This window comes from Antennarius striatus, chromosome 16 (assembly GCF_040054535.1).
Source record: "Antennarius striatus isolate MH-2024 chromosome 16, ASM4005453v1, whole genome shotgun sequence".
Taxonomy (NCBI): Eukaryota; Metazoa; Chordata; class Actinopteri; order Lophiiformes; family Antennariidae; genus Antennarius; species Antennarius striatus.
In genome coordinates, this window is record NC_090791.1 from 16,088,607 (window position 1) to 16,116,065 (window position 27,459).

At 39.5% G+C, this 27,459-nt stretch overlaps 1 protein-coding gene across 1 annotated transcript; it reads right to left on the bottom strand.

Moving 5' to 3' along the window:
• Positions 1-3,557: 3,557 nt before the first annotated feature.
• LOC137609380 (sodium- and chloride-dependent GABA transporter 3-like) lies at positions 3,558-26,325 on the bottom strand. The gene is made up of 14 exons (XM_068336368.1): positions 26,196-26,325; positions 15,664-15,798; positions 15,075-15,212; positions 14,519-14,630; positions 13,731-13,863; positions 12,871-13,005; positions 10,976-11,079; positions 10,370-10,494; positions 10,141-10,253; positions 6,959-7,096; positions 6,739-6,841; positions 5,105-5,205; positions 3,792-3,962; positions 3,558-3,698 (listed from the first exon to the last, which is right to left on the bottom strand). Exons 1-14 carry the CDS (start codon positions 26,323-26,325, stop codon positions 3,558-3,560), a joined length of 1,779 nt encoding a protein of 592 aa, XP_068192469.1.
• Positions 26,326-27,459: the final 1,134 nt, after the last annotated feature.

Genomic DNA, 27,459 nt, shown 5'->3' on the forward strand with positions numbered 1-27,459 from the left:
TGCATCTTGTCTAATTCCTCATTTACTGTTTGAGTTAGTTTATTTATATCATTACCTTTGCAAATGTTACACATCCAGGTATTGAATCCCGTAGACAGATAAAAGATTCTGTAAATTAATGAAAATAATGAGGACGGGCAACTTTGTATACCGTCAGCTCAGTTTCTCTCATCCCAATGAGGAAGTAGCGAAAGTCCGTTAACAAGACGATACACAACGGGAAACCAACGAGCGTCCTGTCCCCTGCTGGCAGCACTGAGGTGCTGCAGAAGCTCATGAAACAAACAAAATTATACTTACACTGTATTTTTTTTTTTACCAGACAGACATAGGTGGTCCTGGAATGCATTAATTGTGAGTAATGAGGGATTACTGTACTACCAGACTTTAAAAATTGTATGGCACCGGGCGTATATTCCCTTCAAAAACACATATTCCATTCCAAATTTCCTGTCTTTTCAATTCCCAAACACTATCTTTTTATCTTTTTGACACTTTTTCTCCTTTTTAGACTTTTTAATAAAGCCTATAGTTAATCCATCAATTGCCATGCTAAACACAAAAGTACTAGTCCGTAAAACTTACCAGAAACAATTACACAGTGGTGGGCAGTCGGGGCCAGCAAGGCCTTCTCTGCTGGCCTAACCAGAAACCATGATGATATTTATGATAAAAGTTAATTAGGTTCTAATTTTCCTTAAATATATATAAAAACATTGGGATATAATATGACATGGGCCAGCGCTGGGTCAGTGTTCTATTTTTAGGTTAGAGAGCTTTTATCCAATCAGAACTCAGCTACCTCGTGTTGCCAGGTTCAAACTGGCAGGTTGAATGAAATCTCTCCAAGGCCTTCAGAAGCAACAATTTAGGCGTCTGTGCACTGAGTGAACAGGCACATATAGTTAATAGACAGATGCGATGGCCTTCCAGCAGGCCTCACGTTGACCTTTCATGTACAAGTCCTGTGATTGGACACTCACTTCTGAAAAGGCATCGCCATGCTGACGCTAGGCAAACGCACATTTGAAGAGAAGCTCTTCTGAGACGAGGCTCCGATCCGTGAACGAGCCAACCTGTTCTAGCTAACAAATTCTTCCTGAGGAAAAGAAAGGTCAATGCATTTATCTTTAAATAACCCTTTTGAACAGCTGTTTTGATGAGTACAATCATTTTATTCATTTAATTTTTCATATTTGTTTTAATATAATTTTATTTTGTTCGTATCAAATCAATTATAAAAAGATAAAATGACAAATTCAGTAATCCCTCGTTACCCATGGTTAATGCATTCTAAGACGACCCAAGGATAGAGAAATTCTGCTACATAGCGACCAAATATTTATTTCATTATTTACAGTATTTTAAATCATTTATGCACCAGAGACATGTGATGAGGTTCACGGCGGTGAGGCCGCAACGTTAAAGTCAGTTCTACAAGTCAAACAGAGTGTCGTATTTGCCATTTAATTTGCAACCTGACATTAAAAACTGGTTAAATTCATTACGGTTACACCACTCAGTTTAAACAGGGCGGGTTATTTCCTGATCTGAAGTTTGAAGCAGATCTTTAAGCCACAACGATCGTCTTCTTTTATTAATTAAACCTTGTTTTGATTGGTAGTACAATCTGAGGTGAGGGTCAACTGCTCGCTGCTGCACTGCGTGTCCTAAATGATTTTTAACCAGTTTTCTAATGGCATGCTGCTATTTAAACCACCTTATGTCTGTATTACCTTTTCCCACACTCTTAAAGACTGTTTAAAACATTGTTGTGTTAAAGAAAACTTGCAGGGGGAACCATGAGTCTTGGAACGCAGTGAATACACGGATGCTGTCAGCCAATAGCATGCATGTACAGTATCACGTGACCACCTACTAAAAATCAGCAATGTAGTGAAGCCGCGCATCTTGAAGTGCGAGTCAGCGTGGGATTACTGTATACTAAAAATGAAAAAAATTCTTGCTCTTCTGCAATGTGTGTAAATAATGTGGCGCATTTGCGAAGCTGTGTGATTGTAGTGGAAATACACAGAGACTCGTTTCATTATATCTCCATTACATCACCTCATTGCGGATTTTTGGTATGCAGTCACATGAGTCAAAAAGATTATTTATTTCATTCATTCATTCATTCATTCATTCATTCATTCATTCATTCACGTTCCTTGCCAAAGCTGCTGACGCCAGTTCCAGTTTAGACCGGGATAGTCTAATTCCCTTCGGGGATTATAACAGTATATAAAATAAACAAGAAAAAAAACAAGAAAAATGGGATTCAGCAGAGTTGAGCATGTATCATATTTATAAATGTTGTGCTTGTCTTACATATAACAACAAAATTTAAAATTTGGATGACATTCCCAAAACAAAAACAAACAAAATGATCTGCAATTGAAATGACCATACAGCCTGGTGCAAGATGACAACTGCAGATAAATATCCCACAAGCTTAGTGTCAAAGCCCAGCTTGTAAGGTGAAAGAGAAGCATGATTACCAGTTGTTGGTGAAAACAAGATTATTTATTGAAGTTTGAAAGTTGATTACTCATCATAATGAACATTTGGGGAGAGTACTTTATATGAAATACTTTCATAAGTCAATTACATCTCTGTAAAAGTTTGTCTTTGAGGGATTGCCACATTACTTATGTAACAGCATGGAGTGTATAGGGTTATTTGTAAGTTAATGGGACACTCTGGAAGAAATTAGGACAGGGCATGTCAGAAGCTGGTCATTGGTGTTTAAGTCCTCAAGGAACTGAGTTGGTGGTAGAGCTGGGTATCGTAATTTGTGCATTTGTGGTTGAAAAGGTAAAAAGGCTAAAGGAATCTTACAATCATCAGAGTGTTCTCTCCATGCTGCTCGTATTAAAGAGATCTGAGTAATCGCGTCATTTCTGTGTTTATTCAGAGATTTAGGAACCTTCAACATTAAGAAAAAAAGGAAAAATTTCCCTGACTAAAAAAGGAAAACATAAAACTAAAGAAATACAAACCACTGTTGACCTGTAAGAAATAAAATATGAAGACAAAACCTGTCTTGAATAAAGTGATGGCCAGTAAAACCCAAAGGAGAGAATACAGAATCCCTGAATCCAATGTGGCAAAAAAAGAGTTCCGTTTGTGATTTGAATGAATCGGCACATATAGCTATGGGATTGAACAGTTATAAAAGCCAATGTGCAAAATTCTAATGAGTCAAGAAAAGCTGCCTGACATCTGACAGGCCAAATTCTAAACTGACAGGCAAATTCTAAAGGATTAATAGTTTGGTTGGGGCACTGCACCGATAAGCTCCCTGTGATCTTAAAAGAGAAAGAATGGTCTAGCAATGTCATTGACGAGAACCAGTCATGTGGACGATACCCCACAGTTTGATTACCTTACGATATCTTAAAAAGAATACAAGGAAGCGGGACATTAGATTTAACACTTCAGTATGGTATCCAATGTAGCTATAACTATGGTAAGTATTAACAAGGTACCTTGCACATATCTATGTAAATTAGTTTTGCTGAGAAACATTAAATGCAGAAACATTACAAGGTCTTCTTTCAGTTCATTTCATTTTCATTGTAATTTGTGTCAGGAAAAGAGACTGAGGTTATTTTCATCTCTGGTTCATTCAGGAGATTGTCCTCATTGGTCTCCGAGTTGGCAGGATCACGAGCAGGATACCACAGAACCAACAGACGCTGAGTGTATCCAGGACAGAGTAAAGAGACAAATAGCCAATCAGAAATATGAATAATCACATGAAAACACCCAAGTAAAGTAGGTGTTTTTACCTCCTTGAAAGTGCCATTAATAGTCCAGATCTTTACAACAGCCCAGATGGGTACTGGGACTACAGTGAAACAGGACATGGTCCAGCCCAGACCATAGGCCCAGTCTGGGTATACGTAACCATGACTGGATGTCAGGGGCTGGTAATTCAGGAATGTGCAGATGAAGCAGGCCTTGAAAGAATATCAGAGGAAAAGTCAAGTTCTTGTTAAGGACAAAGAGTAGGTCTGTGAAGTCTCCTGTCTACTTTGCAGTAAAAAATTTTCTTCATAACTTATTTGTCATAAAACTATCACAATCACAATTCAACCTTTAACCCAGTCACTGAGCCTCATCAGTCAATGTTAGGTCTGTCTTGTTCACACACCAGTGCAGGGTAAGGTGTCAGAGATTTAAAATACACAAGTATTGGCTTCGGGCAGTACGATGGTGCAGTGGGTAGCGCTGTCGCCACACAGCGAGGCGCTGAATGAAATATTGGTTTCATCGGATTCTACTGCAATTTCAGATATGTATTGTTGACATAGCAGACTTAACAATACTTATAGATTTTGTGGTCTCTTGCTAAATAGATACAGTTATAACACTGTTTTAAGGCTGATTTATGCATTCCGCTGTTAAAATTTAATATATTTCGTCTGTTTTGATTGAATATGGTCTCTAAGCTTCAATCCAAGCCTACAGAAAAGAAATTACCATAACCAAAGTACCATTGTATAATCAACATGTTAGACTCATCTGTTATTAAGACCATCAATGACTGGTGATTTGTTATCATGGTCTTGTTGGGTTGTCCTATTTATAGGGGAGTAAATATCTGCAGTGCCGTCCCATTACCCATCGAAACTATGAAGTGTAGGAGTAGGACAAAAAACAGGATTGGGCTGATTAAGTCATGACGGCAGTTTCATTTGGGAGCGAGGCTCTTTGAACAGTGAAGAGGTGATGAGAACTTGAGACAAATCATTTTAACATTGTGACATTCATCTTTCACATGTCAGTTTTTCCACAAATATGATTTTAACCAAATGTCAGGTACAATTAAAAAAACAAAATAAATTAATAACTAAACTAAAAAAGTAACTAACTAAGATTTAGTTAGAGATAACTAAATCTTTCTGGTTCAAAAATTATGATACCTGGAATAATCTACGCCTAAGAGCAGGACGAAAGTCAAAATATGAATCCTGATGTACTGTACTATAGAAGCTTTTTGTCATTGTTGTTTGCTAATGACTGTCTAAATTAGGAATGATTGAGACACTTGTACACATGACAAACATGCTGTTGAGTCTTTCTGTAGTTTGTAGCTTACCGTGCAGATTAGTGGGGTGATGTAGCGCCAGCACAGTTTGAATAGAACACACGGTCTTTGTCCTGTCATACGTTCAACTACATCACACATCTGCTCAGCACCTGTATGATGAGCACACTTAAATATGTAAAACTTAAAAAATGTAAGAGCTGCAAAGTTGTAGCTTGTACTACAATCTCCTGCTTTCGGTAATTACACTAAATATAAAGTAGGTTGTGGAGTATGTTGGTCATCTCCACATAGATTTAAGATTTAACCAACAAGACAACCTAATTGTGAAGACTATTACTGTATATGCCAGAGGACAGCATCACTGTACTGACACCTAGGGTCAAATTGCGCCAAAGATAGACATACAGTGGTGTGAAAAGTGTTTTCCCCTTCCTTGTTTCCTATTTATTTTCATGTTCATTGAAGGTAATTGTTTCAGAGAAACAAACAAATTTAAATACTTGTCAAAGATAGCAAAAATAAACACATAAGGAGTTTTTAAATTAATATTTTCATTGTCATTGGGGAAAATCCAAACCTACAGTGGAATTCTTGTTTCCATTTATTACAGTAAGTCTTGTGGGTCCTAAAGCAGCAAAACAGCCCCAGACCATCATACTACTGCCATATTTTACCATTGTTATTGTCTTTATGATCTATGATCTTAGTCCTATTTCTGAAATGTTGTATAACGTTTACACCAGATATAATGGGACACAGACCCTCCATCTCACCATGACATCCATCACACCTTGACATCTAGCTGTCTGTTTGTCTAGCTAGCCAGCCAGTCAGACAGCCAGCCAGACCGACAGAAAGGCAGGCAGGGAGACAGATAGATACATAGATTAGAGATTAGAATAAGGAGCAAACACTTTTTCACACCACAAGTTACATTTTAAAGTGAAGGTGGTGGACACTAGAGAAAAGATTTGAAATTTCTCCACTCTTATCCCTCATTGCTTCCAACCTTAAAACAAACAGGCCAGAGGGCATCTTCAGGAGCATCACACAAGTTGAGTAGAAGGCCTCCTAGACAAAAGCATCCTTCTGTCCTTCTATTGTATGAGGCCTGGCTTGTAAGAACCATTTACCAAAGGCCACCTGTGTGGATATCTAAATAGCACTGTAAGGGTTGACTAGGGTTTAGTTTTACATGTTTGGAGTGTGGCCATGATAAAAAAACAGATCTCTTTTATCTTCCTGCAGGTCCAGACAATGCTTTGTTAAAAGACTCAACTTGCCCCAGTCAGTAGAGGGCAGTGTAGTTACAACATTCAGAGCGCTGCTCTGACATAATGTCAGGTTATGAAAGATGTTGAAGTCATTTGCTAGATTGTTGGAGCGGTGTTGGTGGGGAATGTGTGGGGAAGGGATGGGTGACATCATGTTATATAAAATATCTAAATGAAGGTTCATGGGGAAGGCAAGGCCATCAATCAGTTCTTGACAGAAGATGTGGTTGTATTTCTCCAGTCTCGCAAAAGTTGTTGAAATTATTGCTTAAAAATGTAACTGTTAATTTTATATATGCATTAAGAGATAATCAAAACGGATGAAAGCATTACAGTACATGAAAAACCTTTGAAGAGCTCATTTGGTAAATGACAGGAAATACAATAATTTTCAACAATAGCACTTACCAAAAGCCCAGCCAACTGCCACACATTCGATCAGACACAAAAACAATACACCTGCTCCATTTACAGCATAGTAGTCGATCAGCTGGAACAGGTATATGCCTCCCTGTTCAACACATAACAGATTCACATACAGAATGCTGTGCCACCTGAAATGCTGCTCTAGAATGGAATATATTGATTTCTGTTGTATTTGATAAGTCTACACAAGGTGGTGTAGTACCTGAGTGGTGAAAATGATCTGTATTAGGAAGAAGACTGAGCAGAAGATGATGAGGAAGATTTCTCTGCGCCAAGGTCTGCGCATTTGTTTTGGGAACATGTCAATCACAGATGCTGTTATGGTTTCCAAACCTGCAAACTAATACACACAAGAAAACACAGACATAAATTACTTACAAATCCTCAAACCTGCTGAGTAACGATGCTGGCTGAGTTCTCATTACTATCGTATATAATTGCTTTAATTTTTCAGAATGAAAGATGTCAAGACAAATTGTCATTATTTAGCTCATTTATTGTTCCCCTCTGTCCTGCCTGATGTTCTGTTTCTCATGTTTGTGGGATTCATGGCTATCGTCTTTTAGGTTACAGCATTATTAAAATCTTGACTCCCAAAGGTTAAGTCTTACTACCATTACCACTGCTTGCTCTCTTGGTGTTCTCATTGCATTTTTGCTTAAAGACTAATGGCCTACCAGAGACGCTGCAGCCCCACCATTCAGTGACCATTATTTAGCGTGCAGTCAGTGTGCATTGTAGGTCCTCTCGGAAGAGGACCTACAGTGTACCCTGACCGCTTTTGCAAAGGCATACAAACAGCTTGTTGGATGGATGGATAGATAGATAGATCATTTATTAATCCCGATGGAAATTCAGTATATCATTTGCTCACAATAATTTCATAAATACACATAACAGTAGCATGATATAGACAAAAAGACGTTAAGCATAGAGCTACTTTCTCAGTCAGTTGAACGTGACTCATGGCCAATTGTGTAAACACAAGATGGCTGATTGAACTAAGACCTGCCTGTAAATATATAGCGGAAAATATTTGTGGATTTTTGGAGAAAAACACACAATGTTTGTAAACGGGACAGAAATCGGTAGAGACGACAACAGATGATTACGGACTGGAGGTAATTAAAGTTTTGTTTCCCAACAATCATCATAGACAATGACAGATGTCTGCCTAACAGAGACTGGGGAGCTAAGCTAATGCAGTCAAATAAAACATAGGACGTTACCAGAGAGGTAAGCTGAAATATATGTGCTTTTCCTTGTATTTGTGAAGTTTCAGGCACAACTCGGATACATGCCACATACAGAAGTACTCCGATGACACCGCGATAGTGGCTTGTATCCGGGAGGGTGATGAGGGGGGGTACAGGGCATTGGTGGCTGACTTCGTGGAGTGGTGCCAACAGAACCAGCTCCAGCTCAACGTCTCCAAGACAAAGGAGATGGTTCTGGATTTCCGGCGGGCACCTCCCTCTCCACAGCCGGTGATCATCAAAGGCAGTGAGGTGGAGGTGGTAGAAAACTATAAGTACCTGGGACTGCAGCTAGACAGCAGACTGGACTGGTCACTCAACTCCAACTGTGTGTACAAGAAGGGGCAGAGCAGGATGTACTTCCTAAGGAGGCTGGCCTCCTTCAACATCTGTCCTAAGCTCCTTCTCATGTTCTATCAGTCCGTAGTCTCCAGTGTGCTGTCATACGCCATTGTGTGTTGGGGTGGGGGGGCCAGGAAAAGAGATATGGACCGTCTGAACAGACTCATCCGCAGAGCGGGCTCAGTGGTCGGGCTGAGCCTGGACTCTGTGGAGACGCTTCTGGAGAGCAGGACCATGTCTAAAATTAAGGCCATCATGAACAACACCAGGCACCCCCTACACACCACCTTCTCCCAGCAGAGAAGCACCTTCAGCGGCAGACTGCTGTCACACAGCGCCTCCACAGAGAGGCTGAGGTCCTCCTTCGTGCCCCGTGCCATCAGGGGGTACAATGACTCTCTCAGGAGGAGTGGGGGGGAGGTGGTGAGGTCAGCACGGGGTTGAATATGGATTTAATTTAATTTAATTTAAATTTAATTTTATACTGTTGTATATATATATATATATATATATATATATATATATATATATAATTTATTTATTTTTATACTGTTTTATATTTTAATTCAATTTTATACTGTTTAGATTTTATTTTAAACTGTTTATATTTTAATACTGTAATATTTTTAAATTTTATACTGTTTATATTTTAGTTATAGTTTAGTATATAAGTCCTGTTAGTGCTGCACGTGCCTGTCTGTTAGTGTAATGTATGTCTTGTGGTATGTCCTGTGATGTCAGTGTTTCCTTTTCTCCTGGTGTTTATCCAGTATTATTTGTTATGCAATGCCTGAGCAGTGGATATATGCAATTTCCTCCGGGATTAATAAAGTATCTATCTATCTATCTATCTATCTATCTATCTATCTATCTATCTATCTATCTATCTATCTATCTATCTATCTATCTATCTATCTATCTATCTATCTATCTATCTATCTATCTATCTATCTATCTATCTATCTATCTATCTATCTATCTATCTATCTATCTATCTATCTATCTATCTATCTATCTATCTATCTATCTTTGGCTGTGGAACGCCATCCCTAAACTATCTCCTTCTACTAACTCAACGTCACAGTGAGGTGGAGGAGGACGAATGAAAGCTAGGACATTAAAAAGTGTACATACTGTACCTGTGTATACATTTTTATTCTCTAATCTATTGTCTATTTATTACAATTTCTTTTTAGATTTTCATTCTTAAAACCTCCTTGTTCAGGCATTTAGGGTTTTTTTTTGTTGAGCAATACAACTGATCCAAAAAGCGATCCCCCCCTCACCATCAATAAAGTATTTATCAATATACCACTTAACTTATACTCAAAAGCAACTGTAAATACAATAAAAATGTGCCTGTGTGTGTGTGTGTGTGTGTGTGTGTATATATATATGTATATATATACACATATACATATATATATATATGTATATGTATATGTATATGTATATGTATATGTATATGTAAATATATATATATATATATATATATATATATATATATATATATATATATATATATATGTATGTATATGTATATGTAAAGCCCTGAAAAATTTGTTTTTCAGTTTTTCATAATAGGACCCCTTTACCAAAGGGGAAAAATAGAAAAATGTGATTTTTGCTGCCATTCAGTTTAAAAATTTTGCCCACAAAATAAAGGAAAAGATCTGATTTGGGGTGCCTGTTAATAAAACACAATATCCCGATTTACAAGTTAATAGGAAAAAAGATATAAGAAAGCATATTAATGGCTGGTCCTTCCTGACTAACAGCACATTACCACTGTGTCCAGCCCCAACATAAAGAGCATAATAAAGAAGCAGACAGCCCACAGTTGAGGCAGGGGCATCATGGCGATAGCCTGAGGGAAAGCGATGAACGCCAGCCCAGCACCTGGAGGTCAGAATAACAGTTCACTTTTATTTTTTGTCATTTTTAAACAAAGCTGTAAAAGTAGATTTGATTCTCATATATAACATACTAGATATCATATCAGCTTAAAATCACACCTGACTGAACGACCTTGTCAACAGGGAGTCCCTGCTTCTCTGCCATGAAGCCCAGAACAGAGAAAACTGCAAACCCAGCAACAAAGCTGGTGCAACCATTGAGCAGACATAGCCACAGACTGTCCCTAGACACACACACACACACACACACAGACACACAGACACACACACACACACACAGACACACAGACACACACACACACACACACACACACACACACACACACACACACACACACACACACACACACACACACACACACACACACACACACACACACACACACACACACACACACACACACACACACACAAAGTTATCGTGAAGTTCATTGGGAGTCTATTATTTTTTAACTGATGTAATATATAATGGTTTACATGTACCTTTGTAAACTCAGCAGATGCAATAAGAGAGAGAAGGAGATAGAAATTGTATCTTATTTTTGAATGAACTGATATTAATCACCGGAGGTTGATCTATGCAAATAAGGAGCAACATATGATGCAGCAGTCAAGGTACCCTAATCAACCCTATTTTCACAGCGTTGGAAAAAACCTTAAAAACAAATCATCCATAATGTCTTGTCTACTGATCTTCTGACTTACTTGTAACAGTTGTTCGTGACTTTGTTGTAGCTTCCCAGTGTGATTAGTGTTCCTCCAACAACACCATATGAGAACACTACCTGAGTACAAGCGTCCAACCACACCTAATTAACAAAGATGAGAAATTGCATGTAATCAAGTCATCAGGACTGAAGTACGAGCTTTTTGAAATTTTATTTTTCTAGCGAATCTCTTGCTCAAAAGATTTGGGACATGGGTAATAAGTGAACCCAGGTTGCTATGCACTGTACATGAGGTGTGTGCTCACACCACTAACCTATCTACATTGTAAAATTAATATGAATGTTAAACCTGTTCACTTGGAGCAAAAAAAAAAAATCTGATTAAGAGAAAAACATTTATGTCAAGACTTTGGCAGTGGGAAAAGGGTGCAGAAAGAGACAGATAATTACGCTGGGTAGTGCTGCCTGTGTGATGCCCACTAAGTGTATCATCACATTAGTGTGATTATTTTATTTGTGTCTAAAGTTGTGAAAGTGTCTGTTTTATTTATTCTTCTAAGACCCAGTTTGTGTGATTTAATTTATTTCTTCATCCCAAAAACAATACAACTTTGGTCACCAGGGGGCAGTGGTGGGATCACAGGTTAAACCTGTACCTGTCCGTATGACGTGCACGCTAGCCAGGCTCCCTTCATAACCGAGAAGGAGCTTCGGTGAAAACGCTACACTACTCCACTGTCTCCTTCATTTATAACATTTCAACCTGTTTTCCAGGTGGGTAATCCTTCACAACCACACAAAGATATCACCTGATGTTTATGTCGCTTTTGGTAACGTTTGTGCATTGATTTGGGTCGAATTTATGTATAAAACAAGCTAGTAGAGATTCCAGAACTTCTGTTACTGTGTGTACTGGGTCTCGTTAAAATGGCGTCTCCCCACGTGTTTATTGTTGAAATGTCTTGTGAACCAGTATGATATATTGGATGTATTTTGGACTGATAATGAATGTTCTATGAACATGTAAATGTGAATGTCTAGATAGACAGTGAAAGATACAGTGTTATGGATGCTGGGTAAAATAATTCAAATTAAAGGACAAATGCAGACAGTATTGGTTAGAGAGGGAATTTATTGTGAAATGTGAATGATTGTGAATAAAAGATAACCGAGAAGGAGCTTCGGTGAAAACGCTACACTAATCCACTGTCTCCTTCATTTATAACATTTCAACCTGTTTTCCAGGTATCATATATCTGTTGTTGGGTGCCACATCCTGGTACCTGCAACACCTGCAAAAGTCTTGGTTAGACTGAATACATGAGAGACACATCTTCACTAGCAAACCTGGAAAGTTTGGGTGATGTATCTGTTACTTTTCATTTGTGTTAAAATGAAGACCCTCATCAACCATCATAGTCTACGCTGTCACTGAGCAGAACGCTGAATATACACAATAGCAGAGACAATAACTGCTACACTGACAGACACAATGGAGGAACAGATTCCACAACAGACTTGAGAAAGTGTGGGGAAAAAAATCCCAAAGCTGATTTTCCTACTTCCAGAGCGTACAGAGGCAGCAGTGGATCAGTCTACAATGTCTTGGACTGGGACTGGAAGGTGGCCAGTTCAAGACCTGTGTAGGCCAAAATGTTGAGTGTGAACTGGCAGTTGAGCACAACAAAAACACAGCCTTTTTTTTTGTGGGCGCTAAATTTTAGGGGCAACGGCCAGAAACCTGTAACGTGACCAAGAACTGTCAAGCGGGACAGACGCACCCATTCGTCTGTGCGTCATTCCGCACAGATGTCACTTTTCAAAATAAAGCATCCTTAGACCCGGTACCTGATTGCGAGACATTAGGTACCAGGCGGCACAGAAATTTTGATTTTCTTTTTTTTTTAATTGATTAAAAACATTAGTTCTCACCTGAAGGTCAGTCAGACGAGACAGATCTGGATAAAGGTAATAGACAACACCTTGCCAAGCTCCAGGCAAAGTCACTCCCCTGACCATCAAGATGGCTAGCATCAGATAGGGGAACAGAGCCGTGACATACACCACCTGGAATTTAGTGATTGCTTAGTATGTGGGAGGCTATATCAAATCACTGCACTAGGTTATACAAACATCATATTGTTGTTACTCCATTGAATAGGAGTAAATGTTCAAAGAAACTAAGGCCCCGTCCACACCATAACGGATTTTTTTAAAAACGGAACTTTTTATAAAAGCATCGAAAACGATTTGCGTCCACACGACAGCATTTTTAAAAAAAAATCTCTGTCCACACGTAAACGCACCAGTGCGTTTTCAAAGACGCCTATAAGCATGCCAAACCATGTGGTGGCAGTATTGAGTCAAATTTTATCCAATAGGAATCCTCCGTGTTTTGTTGTCAAAACACACGGGCCCATAAATATGACATCACAGCTGTTTTCGTCGCAGGCAAGACGTCAGCGTTTTTAAAAAGTCGCGGATACGCCGTCCACACGACAACGCAGACCCAGCGTTTTTAAATAAATCCACCTCGGCCAGCGTTTTTAAAAAGTTGCGATTTTGGAACATCCGTTATCGTGTGGACGGGGCCTAAGCAATCACAAAAGATAAAAGATAACAAACATAATAACAATCAATCATAAAAGATGTGAATGTCAGTGTAGTTATATTCAAAATTACACAGCTATCAAATTGCTTCTTATATGACCAATATGTGGCAGTCGTGTTATTCTGACGTCTTATCCATTTACTTTATGTGCATGACCATGTAAAAATTTATTTCCCCTGACCTTTCCTGTAGAGCGGACTCCTTTCCAGATGCAGAAATAGCAGCTCACCCAACAGACGAGTTGACACAACAGCAGCTCCCATTGTACTGTACCAATTACCTCTAGTCCTTCAGACATAGATAGCACCTGTCTCCTGTGTGGGACCACCAGATGCAGTGATGATTAGTTGCATAAGGAGCTACAAGAAATAACCTTATTTGCTGCCTCTGTTGTTGTACACTGCAAAATTGAAATATTTTAAATCAAGGCAATATTTGCATGTTTCAGTCAAAAATGAGTTAGGAAGACTAAACTGTTTCTATCTCAGGCATTTCAGTTGTTTGAAACCACTTTGTCCTGAATAATCTTGATATCATTACTTTATACAGTTTTCATGACACAAAACAACACAAAAGAGAGCAATTTTAGAATTGTGCAGTCATTAACTGTAAAGATTTTTTTTTTTAAAAAAAAGCATGTTTCTCGGATACTTTTTTTCCAAAAAAGAAAGTTAACCTGTAATGAAAAAGAAGACTGTCAAGTAAATCAATATCTCTATTCTTTCATTGCTTATTCTTTCATTGCTTTATGATCGTCTGACTGAAAATAAAATAAAAACAAAGTAGAACTATCCGACTGAGTTGATTTGACAAACAAGATCTGTTAATTTTGAAAAACCTTTATTATCCAAATGAAAGTTTCGGATAAACACAACCCCATGCTTATTATTAGTATTGTAGTTTATCTTTCAGTTTGATCATTTTTTATATTGTAGTTTTTTTTAGTTTGATGTAGTAACACTGACTCACTCCCAGAACTCGGAAACTGAAGACATGGTGAGATTTCCGGATGTCCACTTTGCTGTCAGGTTATCACTTTGATTTCCAGTCATGTTTGCAGAGGTGATGTCAATGCATTTCTCTGTTGATGTAAGACAATTTATTAAAGTTCAGAGAGTACATGTGCAACTGTTTCGCTGTGGCGACCCCTGAAGGGAAAAACGGAAAGGAAAAGAAGAAGAAAATCCTCACAATAAAATGGATATGTGGTTTAAATATTGGTTTGGATGACTTGACTCTCTTCTAACACACATTTTCTCTCACAAGATCACAAATGAATCACAGCCAATAATAAATTATTACACATAAGAAATATTTGATTTATGACTTTAAGAGAAAATATGTGGATGTTTTGAGGGATATATGCATATATTAATATTACAAATATGCAGTTAATTTGTACACTAGATGCTGCATGCTCAACCGCCCTATAAGGCAGATCACGTTTTTATTTATATATTACACCGGAACACCAAATTCTGTTGTGACATACTGTAAGCATAGCATGGTGTTTTAAGAACCTGACCTGTGTTCCAGGGATTGCTGCAGGTTGCCCAGGGCAGTGGGTCTCTGAAAGAGTAGATGAAGTAAAGAAGTGCCCAGGCCAGGATTAGGGTATACATTCTGGAAATCATCTGGACAATAGTGAGCGAATAGCCAGTCCCTAGAGGGAGAGAACATCCACAACTCTTTGAGGACTGATAATTATGGTGCAGCTATCCTACATTTGTTAATGCATTTGTTTGAAAATAAATTATTGCAGACTAAATATGCTCACTTCCAAATTCAACACCTCATCAAAAGCAGGTTATTTTTATTTCATGTATTTGTCTCCAACATTAACCCAACGCATTTAGTTTTCAGGCGTAGTTGATAAAATGTCTTCAGTTTAAATGCTCAGCATACTGTATATAAAAACACAGACACACTACATATACATACCGTACATTCATTCAATATTTGAAATTAATAATTTGATACATGTTTGTGAAAAGTGACTATTTTCTTACTTATAATTAATATTTATTTAATGTAGAAAATCTCATACAAAAGATTAGGAATATAATTTCCAAGAGAACCCTTATCAAGAATTCAAGGAAAAATAATCTGATTACCTTGTGCTAGTGGGCAGAACTTGATCCAGCAGGTCATGGAGCTCTCCTGTGCATACTGACCAATCACAGTCTCGAGCAGAAACATCGGCAGTCCACAGAGCACAGCAAAAAAACAGTAAGGCAAAAGGAAGGCACCTGCACACAAAAATAAATACACCTCAATATTTGGAGCAGCCCAGTCATAAAGAGATGTAGAGCACAACAATTACAACTGCTATATTAACACAAATGTGTCAAATTATGTATTCTTTATTTACAAAAATGAACTTTCAATAAACAAGTAGTGTTTTCATTTATCTATTCTCTGTGTCACCTATATATTGAAAGGGGAGAGGGGATTCTCCAACACAAATGATTGTACGCTCCGGATGAACAAAAATATATTCATGTTTCCTTCGTTTCCAATCAGTATTTATCTCACTTCTCCCAGACCAGTCATAAAAACGGCTTCATAACATGTTTCTATGGCTAGAGAAGTACTATCAGTTGCCTTCCGATGTGTGTTCTCCATTTACAAGACACACTTAGACTTTTATTTATACATTTGTTTCTAAATGTCTCATATAAAAACTGAAAATGATCTTAACATCACCTGTTTACGACCTTGATTGAACATGTTAAAATATTTTGCGAGATTTACATTAATTCCAGCAGAATGAAGTCTGTACTTTGAGACAAAGGAAGCAAAGATTTGATCTAAAAAGATTGTTGAAGGCAAAACTGGATAGAATGGCAGATATCATCTACAGCTGCGGAGCAGACAGATTAATCATCATAGCGAGGAAGCAGATAAGACCTGATTAGCTGTTAGGGCCAAGCAGCTAGGCTTAAATCTAGGAGCTGGAAAAGCTGGTGAAAGAGGAGACCACCTCATTGGCTGCCAGCTGTTTTCAGAACATAGATCCCCATACTGCCAGCGATTTTAGATTTGGCAGTGTATTCCAGTTTCTACTTTGAAGAAACCAGAATACAAAACATGTTTTCAGTCATTAACTTTTTTTTGTTAAGTCCAGTACATAACTCTACATGTGTTAATTCATAACTTTGATGCATTCAGTGAGAATCTAAAATGTAAATAGTCATGAAAATAAAGAAAACACATCGAATGAGAAGGTGTGTCCAAACTTTTGGCCTGTACTGTATAATTGTGTTCAAAATCTACATTTGACAAATATATATTTTTTATTTTTATTTTTTGCTGTCACAGCTAAAATTAACCTAATGAGTTCCACTAAAGTTTTCTGGGGTCCAAGGGTTGCAGTGAAGGGGATGCGATTCGAAGCTCCATCTGTTCTTCCTCTCCATGATATCCGTCATCTTTTTCCATAATCCCGACACTCTTTCTCCCCGAACTACCACAATCGTGTGTGCTGCCTGAATTTATCCAACTCCCAATGTTTCACCATTGTCTCTGTTTTCTTCTTATAGAATATATGCTGATCAAGAAACATGATGTTGACCTGCCACCAGTCCACCTCAATATCATGGAAATGGAAACAAGATCCCCATCAAGGAACAAAATGGTTAACACAGTTAAACAGGCAAGACAACATTGGCCCTAGGACCAAATGGCATCCCAGCTATATGATAAAATCCCCAGGCATCGTCCCACACCGATGGAAACTGATGAGCGGCATGGGAGAAGGGAAATGTTCCAATAGCAGGGTGAAGGATAGAGGGCATATCAACCCTCAAGGAAGAAAACTCCTCAGTCATAGGTCAGATTTGCTAAATCAACCTGCTAAATAAGGATATTTTCTGGCACTGTGGTGCAAAAAAATCTGAGTGTCTTGCAGAGAAACACTGTCATCAATATACAGCAATACAGAAGGCAGGAATATGGTTCTGAGGCTGTGTGGAGTATGGCTCATCATAAATTCAGACTGCCAAGAAGGACAAAAAAATCATTCCTTGATCTTGCAAATCGACTTGGGTTAGTCCCTTGTGGTGTTGTAGGGAGCATTAAACTTCTTTCAGGTCTCCTGGGAACATTATAAGGCTCTTCAACACATGCTTTAAGGACTTCCAGTTCCATGCAGGGCACTGCCATCACATGGCAGCTGCTGGAGAAAGGTATTATGGCAGGTTTCACTATTTCACTGCTGGCCCTCTCCATGGTAATGGAACTCATTATCTAAATGTATGGAGATCAGTGCATGGACTCTACGGGCTTCAATTACCTGCATAAGTATGTTTATTGATGGCATAACAAACATATTCATTCACTCAACATCAGTACCTGCTTCTTCTACTGTCATGGGTCGCAGGGTTTGTGGCGCCTATTCCAGCGGCATGAGGCAGGGTACAATCCGGGCACGATGTCAGTGCAACGCAGATGACAAAGATAATACCCAAAAAAGCAAGCACCAGTGGCTGAGACAACTGAGATGACATTTCATTGACAATGGACTCCACATTACTCCATTCAATACCAACACTATGAAACTACTGTTTGCTTTTTCATTAAGTTAACTTCTTCTTCTTTTCCTTTCGGCTTTTCCCGTCAGGGGTCGCCACAGCAAATCAGTTGCCTCCATCTAGCCCTGTTCTTTGCATCCTCTTCTCTCACACCAACTACCTTCATGTCATCTTTCACTACATCCATAAACCTCCTCCTTGGTCTTCCTCTAGGCCTCCTGCCTGGCAGTTCAAAACTCAGTATCCTTCTACCAATATATTCAGTATCTTTCCTCTGGACATGTCCAAACCATCTCAGTCTGGCCTCTCTGACTTTATGTCCAAAACCTCCAACATGTGCTGTCCCTCTGATGTACTCATTCCTGATCCTATCCTTCCTGGTCACTCCCAGAGAGAACCTCAGCATCTTCATCTCTGCTACCTCCAGCTCTGTCTCCTGTCATTTCCTCAGTGACACTGTCTCTAGACCAAACAACATCGCTGGTCTCACCACAGTTTTGTACACCTTTCCTTTCATTTAGCTGACACTTTCCTCCTCCTGTTCCATCCTGCCTGTACACATTTCTTCACCTCTTTTCCACACTGTCCATTGCTCTGGACTGTTGACCCTAAATACTTAAAATCCCACCTTCTTGATCTCTTCTCCCTGTAACCTCACTCTTCCACTTGGGTCCCTCTCATTCACACACATGTACTCTGTCTTACTGCGGCTAACCTTCATTCCTCTCCTTTCCAGGACAAACCTCCACCTCTCTAGCTTCTCGTCCACCTGTTCCCTGCTCTCACTGCAGATCACAATGTCATCTGCAAACATCATAGTCCATGGAGATTCCTGTCTAACCTCGTCTGTCAGCCTGTCCATCACCATAGCGAACAAGAATGGGCGCAGAGCTGATCCCTGATGCACTCCCACCTCCACTTTGACCTCCTCTGTCACACCTACAGCACACCTCACCACTGTCTTACAGTCCTTATACATGTCCTGCACAGCTCTAACATACTTCTCTGCCACTCCAGACTTCTTCTTACAATACGACAGTTCCTCTCTGGGCGCCCTGTCATAAGTTTTCTCCAGATCTACAAAAACACAATGCAGCTCCCTCTGGCCTTCTCTGTACTTCTCTATCAACATCCTCAAAGCAAATACTGCATCTGTAGTACTCTTCTTTGGCATGAAACCATACTGCTGCTCACAAATGTTCACTTCTGCCCTTAGTCTAGCTTCCACTACTCTTTCCCATAACTTAATTGTATGGCTCATCAGCTTCATTCCTCTGTAGTTGCCACAACTCTGCACATCTCCCTTGTTCTTAAAAATGGGCACCAGCACAATTCTCCTCCATTCCTCAGGCATCTTCTCACTATCTAAGATCCTGTCCCAGTCAGAAACTCTACTGCCACCTCTCCTAGACACTTCCAAACCTCTACAGGTATATCATCAGGACCGACTGCCTTTCCACTCTTCATCCTCTTCAATGCCCTCCTCACTTCATCCTGACTAATCTTTGCTACTTCCTGGTTCACAACAGTCACCTCTTCTAGTCTTTGTTCTCTCTCATCTTCCACGTTCATCAGCTCTTCAAAGTACTCTTTCCATCTTCCCATCACACTATTGGCACCTGTCAATAGACTTCCGTCCCTATCCTTAATCACCCTAACCTGCTGCACGTCCTTCCCAACTCTGTCTCTCTGTCTTGCCAACCGGTATAGATCAGTCTCTCCCTCCTTACTGTTCAACCTAGCATACAAGTCATGATAAGCCCCTTGTTTAGCCTTTGCTACCTCAACTTTCACCTACCGCAGGTGTCTTTGATGGTGCAGAATGTTTCGTCAACATTGTGGGGTTTGTTGGGGAGAAATCTTATCAGCATACAGCACTGCACTTCAGAGTCATACATACAAGATTTATGTAAATTTGGGAAGCTGAAGGCATTCTGTATTGTACAGGGGACATGGCACACAGGAAATTGATTGACAAGGGTCTACAGCAATCAGGACACAGAACACCATGTGCTGTTAAAAAGAAGCCTGCAAAATTGCACTAAAAAAATACAGAGCAAACAGTGAACCACATTATAGCGAGGGACAACTGCACTTTTCTGATTGATTTTTATTTGCTGTGGTATCAACTGACCATGCTCCAAAGGATTCTTAAGTGGCGACCAATCCCCAGGTTTGCAGCCCAATGAGACACAGACAATGAAAAACCTGGAACACACGTCGAGGCAGTCACATCCTCTAACCAACTTTACTCAACACAATAACCACACATGCAGAGAAAAGGAACCAACACTTTCATCAGGCTATATTGCCTTGAAAGAGAAAGGGTGAGTACTGGTGTTGACTCATTTTCACAGCCTGGACACTCAGCCCAGTAGTTACCCAAAATTATGTTGATTTTGTCAACCAGAATTGGAGGTTTAATATCACCAGGCACAGGACAACAATCCCAACCTCATTCCACACATTAAGATTCTTTGATTTGGTTTGTATTTATTAAAGTACCCAGCTCTCATGGTGAATCTCTTGGTCAAAGATTTCATTTTTTATTTGCAATTTTAATCTATGAAAAATGTCTTATTTTCAGAAGATCTCAAGACTTGTGTTAACTCTGTAAACAAATCCAAATATAAATGTTAATGTGTTGCTCCTCTACTCTGTTTTTTCTGCCAAACGAGGTGATTTTGTGGGTTGATCATTGAAAACAGTACTGGTACTTGTAGATGTGCTGAATAAATACGTTCGTTCAATTTATTTTCTTTCAATGTTCAGGGGTCGTGTTAGGAGAATGTTTTGCTTGTTGCAAACTACCGCATTTCTTCACTGACTAGTTGCCTTCCATTGTCAGAGAAGAGTTCATCAGGCACACCATGTCTAGCAAAAACAGATTTCAAAGCAGTTATGATGTGCTTGCTTGTTGTATCGCATAGTTTTATGATTTCAGGGTACTTGGAAAAGTAGTCCACACAGAGAATATATTCAGCATTATTGAAATGGAATAAATCCATTCCCACCTTTGACCAAGCTCTCTCTGGGACTGGATGGGATATCAAGGGCTCTCTTGGATTTTGATTTCTGTGTTTGTTGCACACTGCACATTTCTGTATCAAATCCTCAATCTCTTTGGTCATCCCTGGCCAGAACAGGATATCTCTGGCCCTTTCCTTACTTTTCACAATTCCCATGTGAGATTCATGAATTTTCTCCAACAGCTCTTGTCTCATCTTTGCTGGCACAATCAGTTTTGAATTCTTGAACACAAGTCCATCAGAGTATGCAAACTCCTCCCTGAATGTCCAGTACTGTTGTAGTTCCTCTGGAACTTGTCTCTGTGACTCAGGCCATCCATTCTGAATTGCAGCTATAAGCAGTCTCAGCGTCTCATCCTGTCGTGTGGCCTCTTTGAACTGATCCAGCTTCTCTTTCAACACTGGTAGCTGTTGGGCTATGTAGCTCACCTCAAACTCCTTCTCCTGGGAGATCTGGGAGATCTTTCAAACTGGCTCTGCTTAATGCATCTGCAATGTGCATTTCTTTACCAGGTTTGTAAGTCACTTGTAGGCTGTATTTTGAAGCCTCATTAACATCCTCTGCAGCCTGGCTGGTGCCTTGTGAAGACTTTTTAAAGATTGTCTCTAAGGGTTTGTGATCCGATTCAACCTGCACAGATCTCCCATACAGGTATTGGTGAAATCTTTCACAGCCAAAAACAATAGCAAGCAGCTCCTTTTCAATTTGGGCATATCATTTTTCACAATCTGTTAGTGACCTGGAGCCATATGCTATTGGATGTCCTTCTTGTAAGATTACTGCTCCCAGACCACTTGTGCTCGCATCGACCGAGAGTGTGACAGGCTTTTCAACGTCATAATATGTCAGTACTGGTGTGTTACTCACAAGTTCCTTGAGTCTTGAGAAGCTTTTTTTTGTTCGTGTTCCCAGTGCCAGATAGTTTCTCTTTCCAGTAGCTTCCTGAGTGGTGCAGACTCTTCTGAGAGATTTGGGATGAATTTGGCGACATATTGCACCATTCCCAAGAACCTCTGCAGTTCTGTTTTGTCCTGTGGCTCTGGTATTCCTTGTATGGCTCTCAATTTTTCCATGTCTGGTTTCAGTCCATCTTTGCTCAATACATGTCCGATGTAGCTGATTTAATTGAGTCCAATTTTGCATTTGTCCCTGTTGAGTTTCATGTTGATGCTTCTCAGTCTGTCCAGCAGCTTCCTCAATCTGTCGTCATGTGACTCTTGGTCTTCACCCCACACCAGAATATCATCAACGACATTCACCACTCCTTCAAGTTCTTCTAGAAGTTGTTCCAAGCACATCTGAAAGACTTCTGGTGCTGAGGATATGCCAAAAGGAAGTCTCTTAAATCTGTACCTTCCTAGCGGTGAGTTGAAAGTGCAGAGTTTGGAGGTCTTGTCATCCAACTCGAATTGCCAGTAGCCATGATTGGCATCCAAAACAGTGAAAACCTTTGCGTTAGGCATTTCTGCTACTACTTCCTCCAATGTCTTGAGAGGATAGTGTTCTCTTCTTATCGCCTTATTCAAATCTTACGGATCAAGACATATTCTAATTTTGTGTGGTTTCACCACGGTCACCATGCTGCTCACCCAATCTGTGGGCTCTGTTTGTCTCTCTATGACATCAAGGCTTTCCATTCGTTTCAGTTCTTTCTCAATGTCTTTTTTTAAAGTGACTGGAACTTTCCTTGGCGGATGTATCACTGATGAAACTTCAGGATCTACTTGAATATGGTGACTTCCAGGCACACAGCCTAGTCCTGTGAATAAATCTTCGTATTCACACAAGATGTCTGTCTATGTTTTTCTTGACACTTCATAGATCCTTTTCACCATCCCCAGCTCAACACTAGACTCGCCTCCCAGTATTGCTCTTACTCCTTGCTTTATCACTTTAAATATTATCTCATACTGCCTGTCTTTGTATGAGCATTTAATGGTCTTCTGCCCCAGTGGCTTCTCTTTCTGTCCGAAAACGCCCAGTAGCGTGAAGCTTGACTTTTGCAGTTTGTCATCACTCAGTTTCAGCTTTTCTAATTCACTCTTGGACATGATGTTACAGTCAGCACCTATATCTATCATCACAGTTATTTGCTGGTCGTTGACATTTACAGTCTCTTTCCAGACATCCCTGCCACTTTTTACAGCCACTTTGTTCACATGCTTGTCTTTTTCTTTAACATGTACTATCCCAATGAACATGTCATTTTCGTCATTACTTGCCATGTCACATTCTACACCTTGTATTTTCCGGCGGTTATTAGTCTGTCCGCGACTCATGCACATTTTGACGTAGTGATTTTTACTGTGAAATTTGTTGCAGGTTTGACCATATACTGGGCATTGTCTTGATTCATGTTTATACCCGCATCTTCCGCATCCTGCATGTGATCTTTCCTTCTTTGTTTGAGTTTGTGGCCTGTCCTTCTTTTGCCTGTGTATTGTTTGAACTTGCACCTCATTCTCTTCATGTAGCTTTTTAAGCTGGCTTCGGCTAACTTCTGCTGCGCGGCAAATATCAACAGCTCTTTGTAGCGTTAGCTCGGGCTATCTCAGCAATCTGCCTCGGATCTGATCATTTGTAACACCACAGACGACTCTGTCTGTGATGTGTGACTCTGTTAGGTCTCCAAATTCACTGTCTCTTGCTTTATTTTTAAGATCTGTGACGTAAGCATCAATGGATTCAGCATTGCCTTGCACTCTGGTATTAAACAAATGTCTCTGGTATGTCACATTTTTTCACGGTTCACAGTATATTCTGAACAGCTCTTTTAAGCCTTCCAGTCCATCGACATCTTCATTGAACTCAAAAGTATTGAATACCTTGAGGGCATCGTCTCCTCCGACGTGAAGAAATGTGGCGCACTGTACTTTTTCCGACTTCTCGGAGATTCCGCTTGCAATGAGGTAAATCTCGAACTTTTGTATCCATACTCTCCAACTTTCTGCAAGATTGCCGTCTAAATTTAATGTCCCCGGAGGTCTTTGGTGGTCCATCTTTCCGTCTTTTTAGACAATTTCTGACACCATGTTATATATCAGACCGTGAGGCAGCGTGAGTTACAACATAATAATGTTTTTATTTAACTCCCCTCGGTACCTGTCAACCATAATGCTCTTAGTGTTACAGCCTCACCTACTGGTGGCTTCCAGTATAACACACATACATGACAGGGGGGGTGCTGAAATGGTGGTTCGGTGTTGCTCATGTTAGAGGAAATAAATTTATTGAAGAAACATAAATGTTTTGTTTATTGTTACATTTAACAATAAACACTAAGCTGTAAATGCCCCAGTCTAAGACAACGTAATTGAGAAACAGTTTTTTTTTGTTTGTTTAGGTTTGTTGTTTGTTAATTTTTGTATATGACTTCTGACGTATTGTATAGTAAATGATAGAAAATACTATTGTGTTAGTAGGTTTATTTTAGTTACTTTATTTTCCGCACTATAAGGCGCACCTAAAAGCCTAAAATTTTCTCATAAACCCGTAGTGCGCCTTATAATCCGGTGCGTCTTATATATGAATTAATACTCATATTAATATTGGTTAAAAACATGATGGCTGAAAAAAAGCCGGCAGTCTGGCCGCCAGTCATACCGCACTCCGCCACCAGAGGAGCTCCCTCACAAGGCACTCAGGCCCACGCCCCCTAACAACGGTAGTCAAGGAGTGTCACCGAAGTCCTGGCTCTGACTGAGCTGCTCTCAGACGGTAGAGCAGACTGTAGGAGCACCGGTGATTACGTAGCAAAACATAAGGAACTTTCAACAATTCTATTAATAAAGTTTGACTGACTGACTGATCTCAGTATTTCCTAACTATTTGGCGTCGGAAATAACCCACTTTAAACTTAATTGGTATTAAAAATGCCATTGTGCTGGAGTCTAGTGACGGTCCATTCTATTAGTCTGTGGAAACACACGGAGAAACTGGCATAAAGGTGAATGAAAGATCCTCAAAGCTGAACTTCCAGCCTTTTCTGAAATTTCAAGAGCAGAGTCACTGCTAGATGAAGGTGTCTACTGTACTGCATTTGATTTACAAATGTAGTTGATAGCTCTGGGGGGGTGGCGGAGGGGCGCATTCAGGTATTCTGTCTGCAGCGACGTGCTGTGAGATTCACGGCGGTGAGACACCGATGTTAAAGTCAGTTCTAGGAGTAAAACAGCGTCATATTTGCCAGTAAATTAGCAGCCTGACATTAAAAACTAGTTAAAAAATTGTTTAGGACACACATCAGCAAATAGCAGCACCTCACTTCCGACTGGACTACCGATTGATCGAAACAATATTTAATTAATAAACGAAGAGGAACGTCGGAGCTTAAATATCTGCTGCGAACTTCAAATCAGGAAAAGATCCGCTCTGTTCACACTGACTGCACTCGTAATGCATTTAACCAGTTTTTAATGTCAGGTTTTTTAATATTGACTTTTTTCTAAGATGGCAAAGTGATCAAGTGATCAGGTTTCCTTGATGAGGCTCAGAATGGCTTATTGACATAACAATAAAGGCCATTCAAAGGTAGTCAGGAAGTCATGAATGCAATCATGACTGTCTGAGCAGCGCGGCTCTATCTAGTGGACGGATTGCGCAACCTCAGTCGCTGCGGTTTATCAAATAAATGTTATTTATTTTTATTGTGTGCGCCTTGTAATCCAGTGCGCTTTATAGTGTGGAAAATACTGTTTTTAGTTGCTGGTCTAAATAATCAGAAAAAACATTGACATTTTTAAAAACAGTAAATTCATTAAGAGTTGTGATACGTTTTCATAAACATTTGTAACTGTTCAATGGAAAAGTTAGTTCATGCTGCTATGGATTACATCTGATACATCGGTAATCTAATTTAAACCATGTTCTCCTGCAGAAGGGAAAGTGTAGCATATGTCTTCAGATTGACACAGTTTCTGTTTAACTTCAGCTTTTTTCAGACGCACTGTTTGATTTGTTATTTTTATGTTTTATCCAACTATTCAACATGAAGAAGTCAGTGATAGATGTTCATCTTTACATGCCAAGACCTCATGAGTGATGCACATGGAATGTGTGATGATATAAAAAATTTTCCAGCTCACCTCCTCCATTTTTAAAGCACAGGTAAGGGAATCTCCACACGTTGCCAAGACCCACCACGTTGCCTGCAGATGTTAGAATATATTCCCTTTTCCTCTTCCACTGCTCCCTTTTTGCAATGATGTTCTCCATCACTGCGCTACCTCCGAAGTCCTTTGTCAGTTCTACAACTGAATACACATCAGCCTAGAGCAAGACTGAAATTTACACATAATTTACTCTTTGACCCAAGGCAGTCATATTCACATATGTCTTTGTTGACATGGTAATGAAGACAGGGGGTGGGGTGAGGAAGTATGTTATTAATAAAGAACAATAAACAAGTTATCCTGAGCAGGAAGTATCAAAATACAGGTAGTCTTATAAATATTTCTGACTTAATGCAGGTTAAGAAATGTCACACAATACATGCATTTCATTTTTCATTACATGCAAATCATTTTGGATTATTTTCAGTATGAGATTTTAAGGGTGATGAGCATTGTAGAATGCGATAGACAGATAGAGTTTGTGTGTGTGTGTTTGTGTGTGTGTGTGTGTTTTACAGCCATTCATTCATTCATTCATTCATTCATTCATTCGTCTTACGAACCGCTTTATCTGCCGTAGCGGATCACGGGAAGTTGGAACCTATCCCACCTAGCTTAGGGCATGAGGCTGGGCAAACTCCAGGAATGACGCCAGTGCGCCGCAGAGCCACACAAAGACAGACAACCATGCACACTCACACACTACAGCCAATTTGGAACGGCCAATTAACCTGGAGCACATGTTTTACATGTTTTTAGGGGTGGGAGGAAGCCAGAGAGAAACCATGCAGATATGGGAAGAACATGCAAACTCTCCACAGAGCGGGAACCGCCTTGCTGTGCGGCAAGAGCATCCCGACTGGGCCACAGTGCCGCCAATTTACAGCCAGTTGACACACAATGATAGAGTACATATATTTAATACATCTAATACATTAATTAGATGTATTAATAATACATAATAATCTAATACACTATTTTATAAATCCTATCGTTAATCCATCAATTGCTATGCTAAAAACAAAAGTACTACTCCCTAAAACCAGAAACAATTACACAGTGGTGGGCAGTCAGGGCGAGCAAGGTCTTCTCTGGTGGCCTAACCAGAAATCATGATATTTATGATAAAAGTTAATGATATTTTAATCAATTTTAAAATGTCATATTAGTATATATAAACACTAGGATTAGAATAAAATATGACATGGGCCAACACTAGGTCAGTGTTCTATTTTTA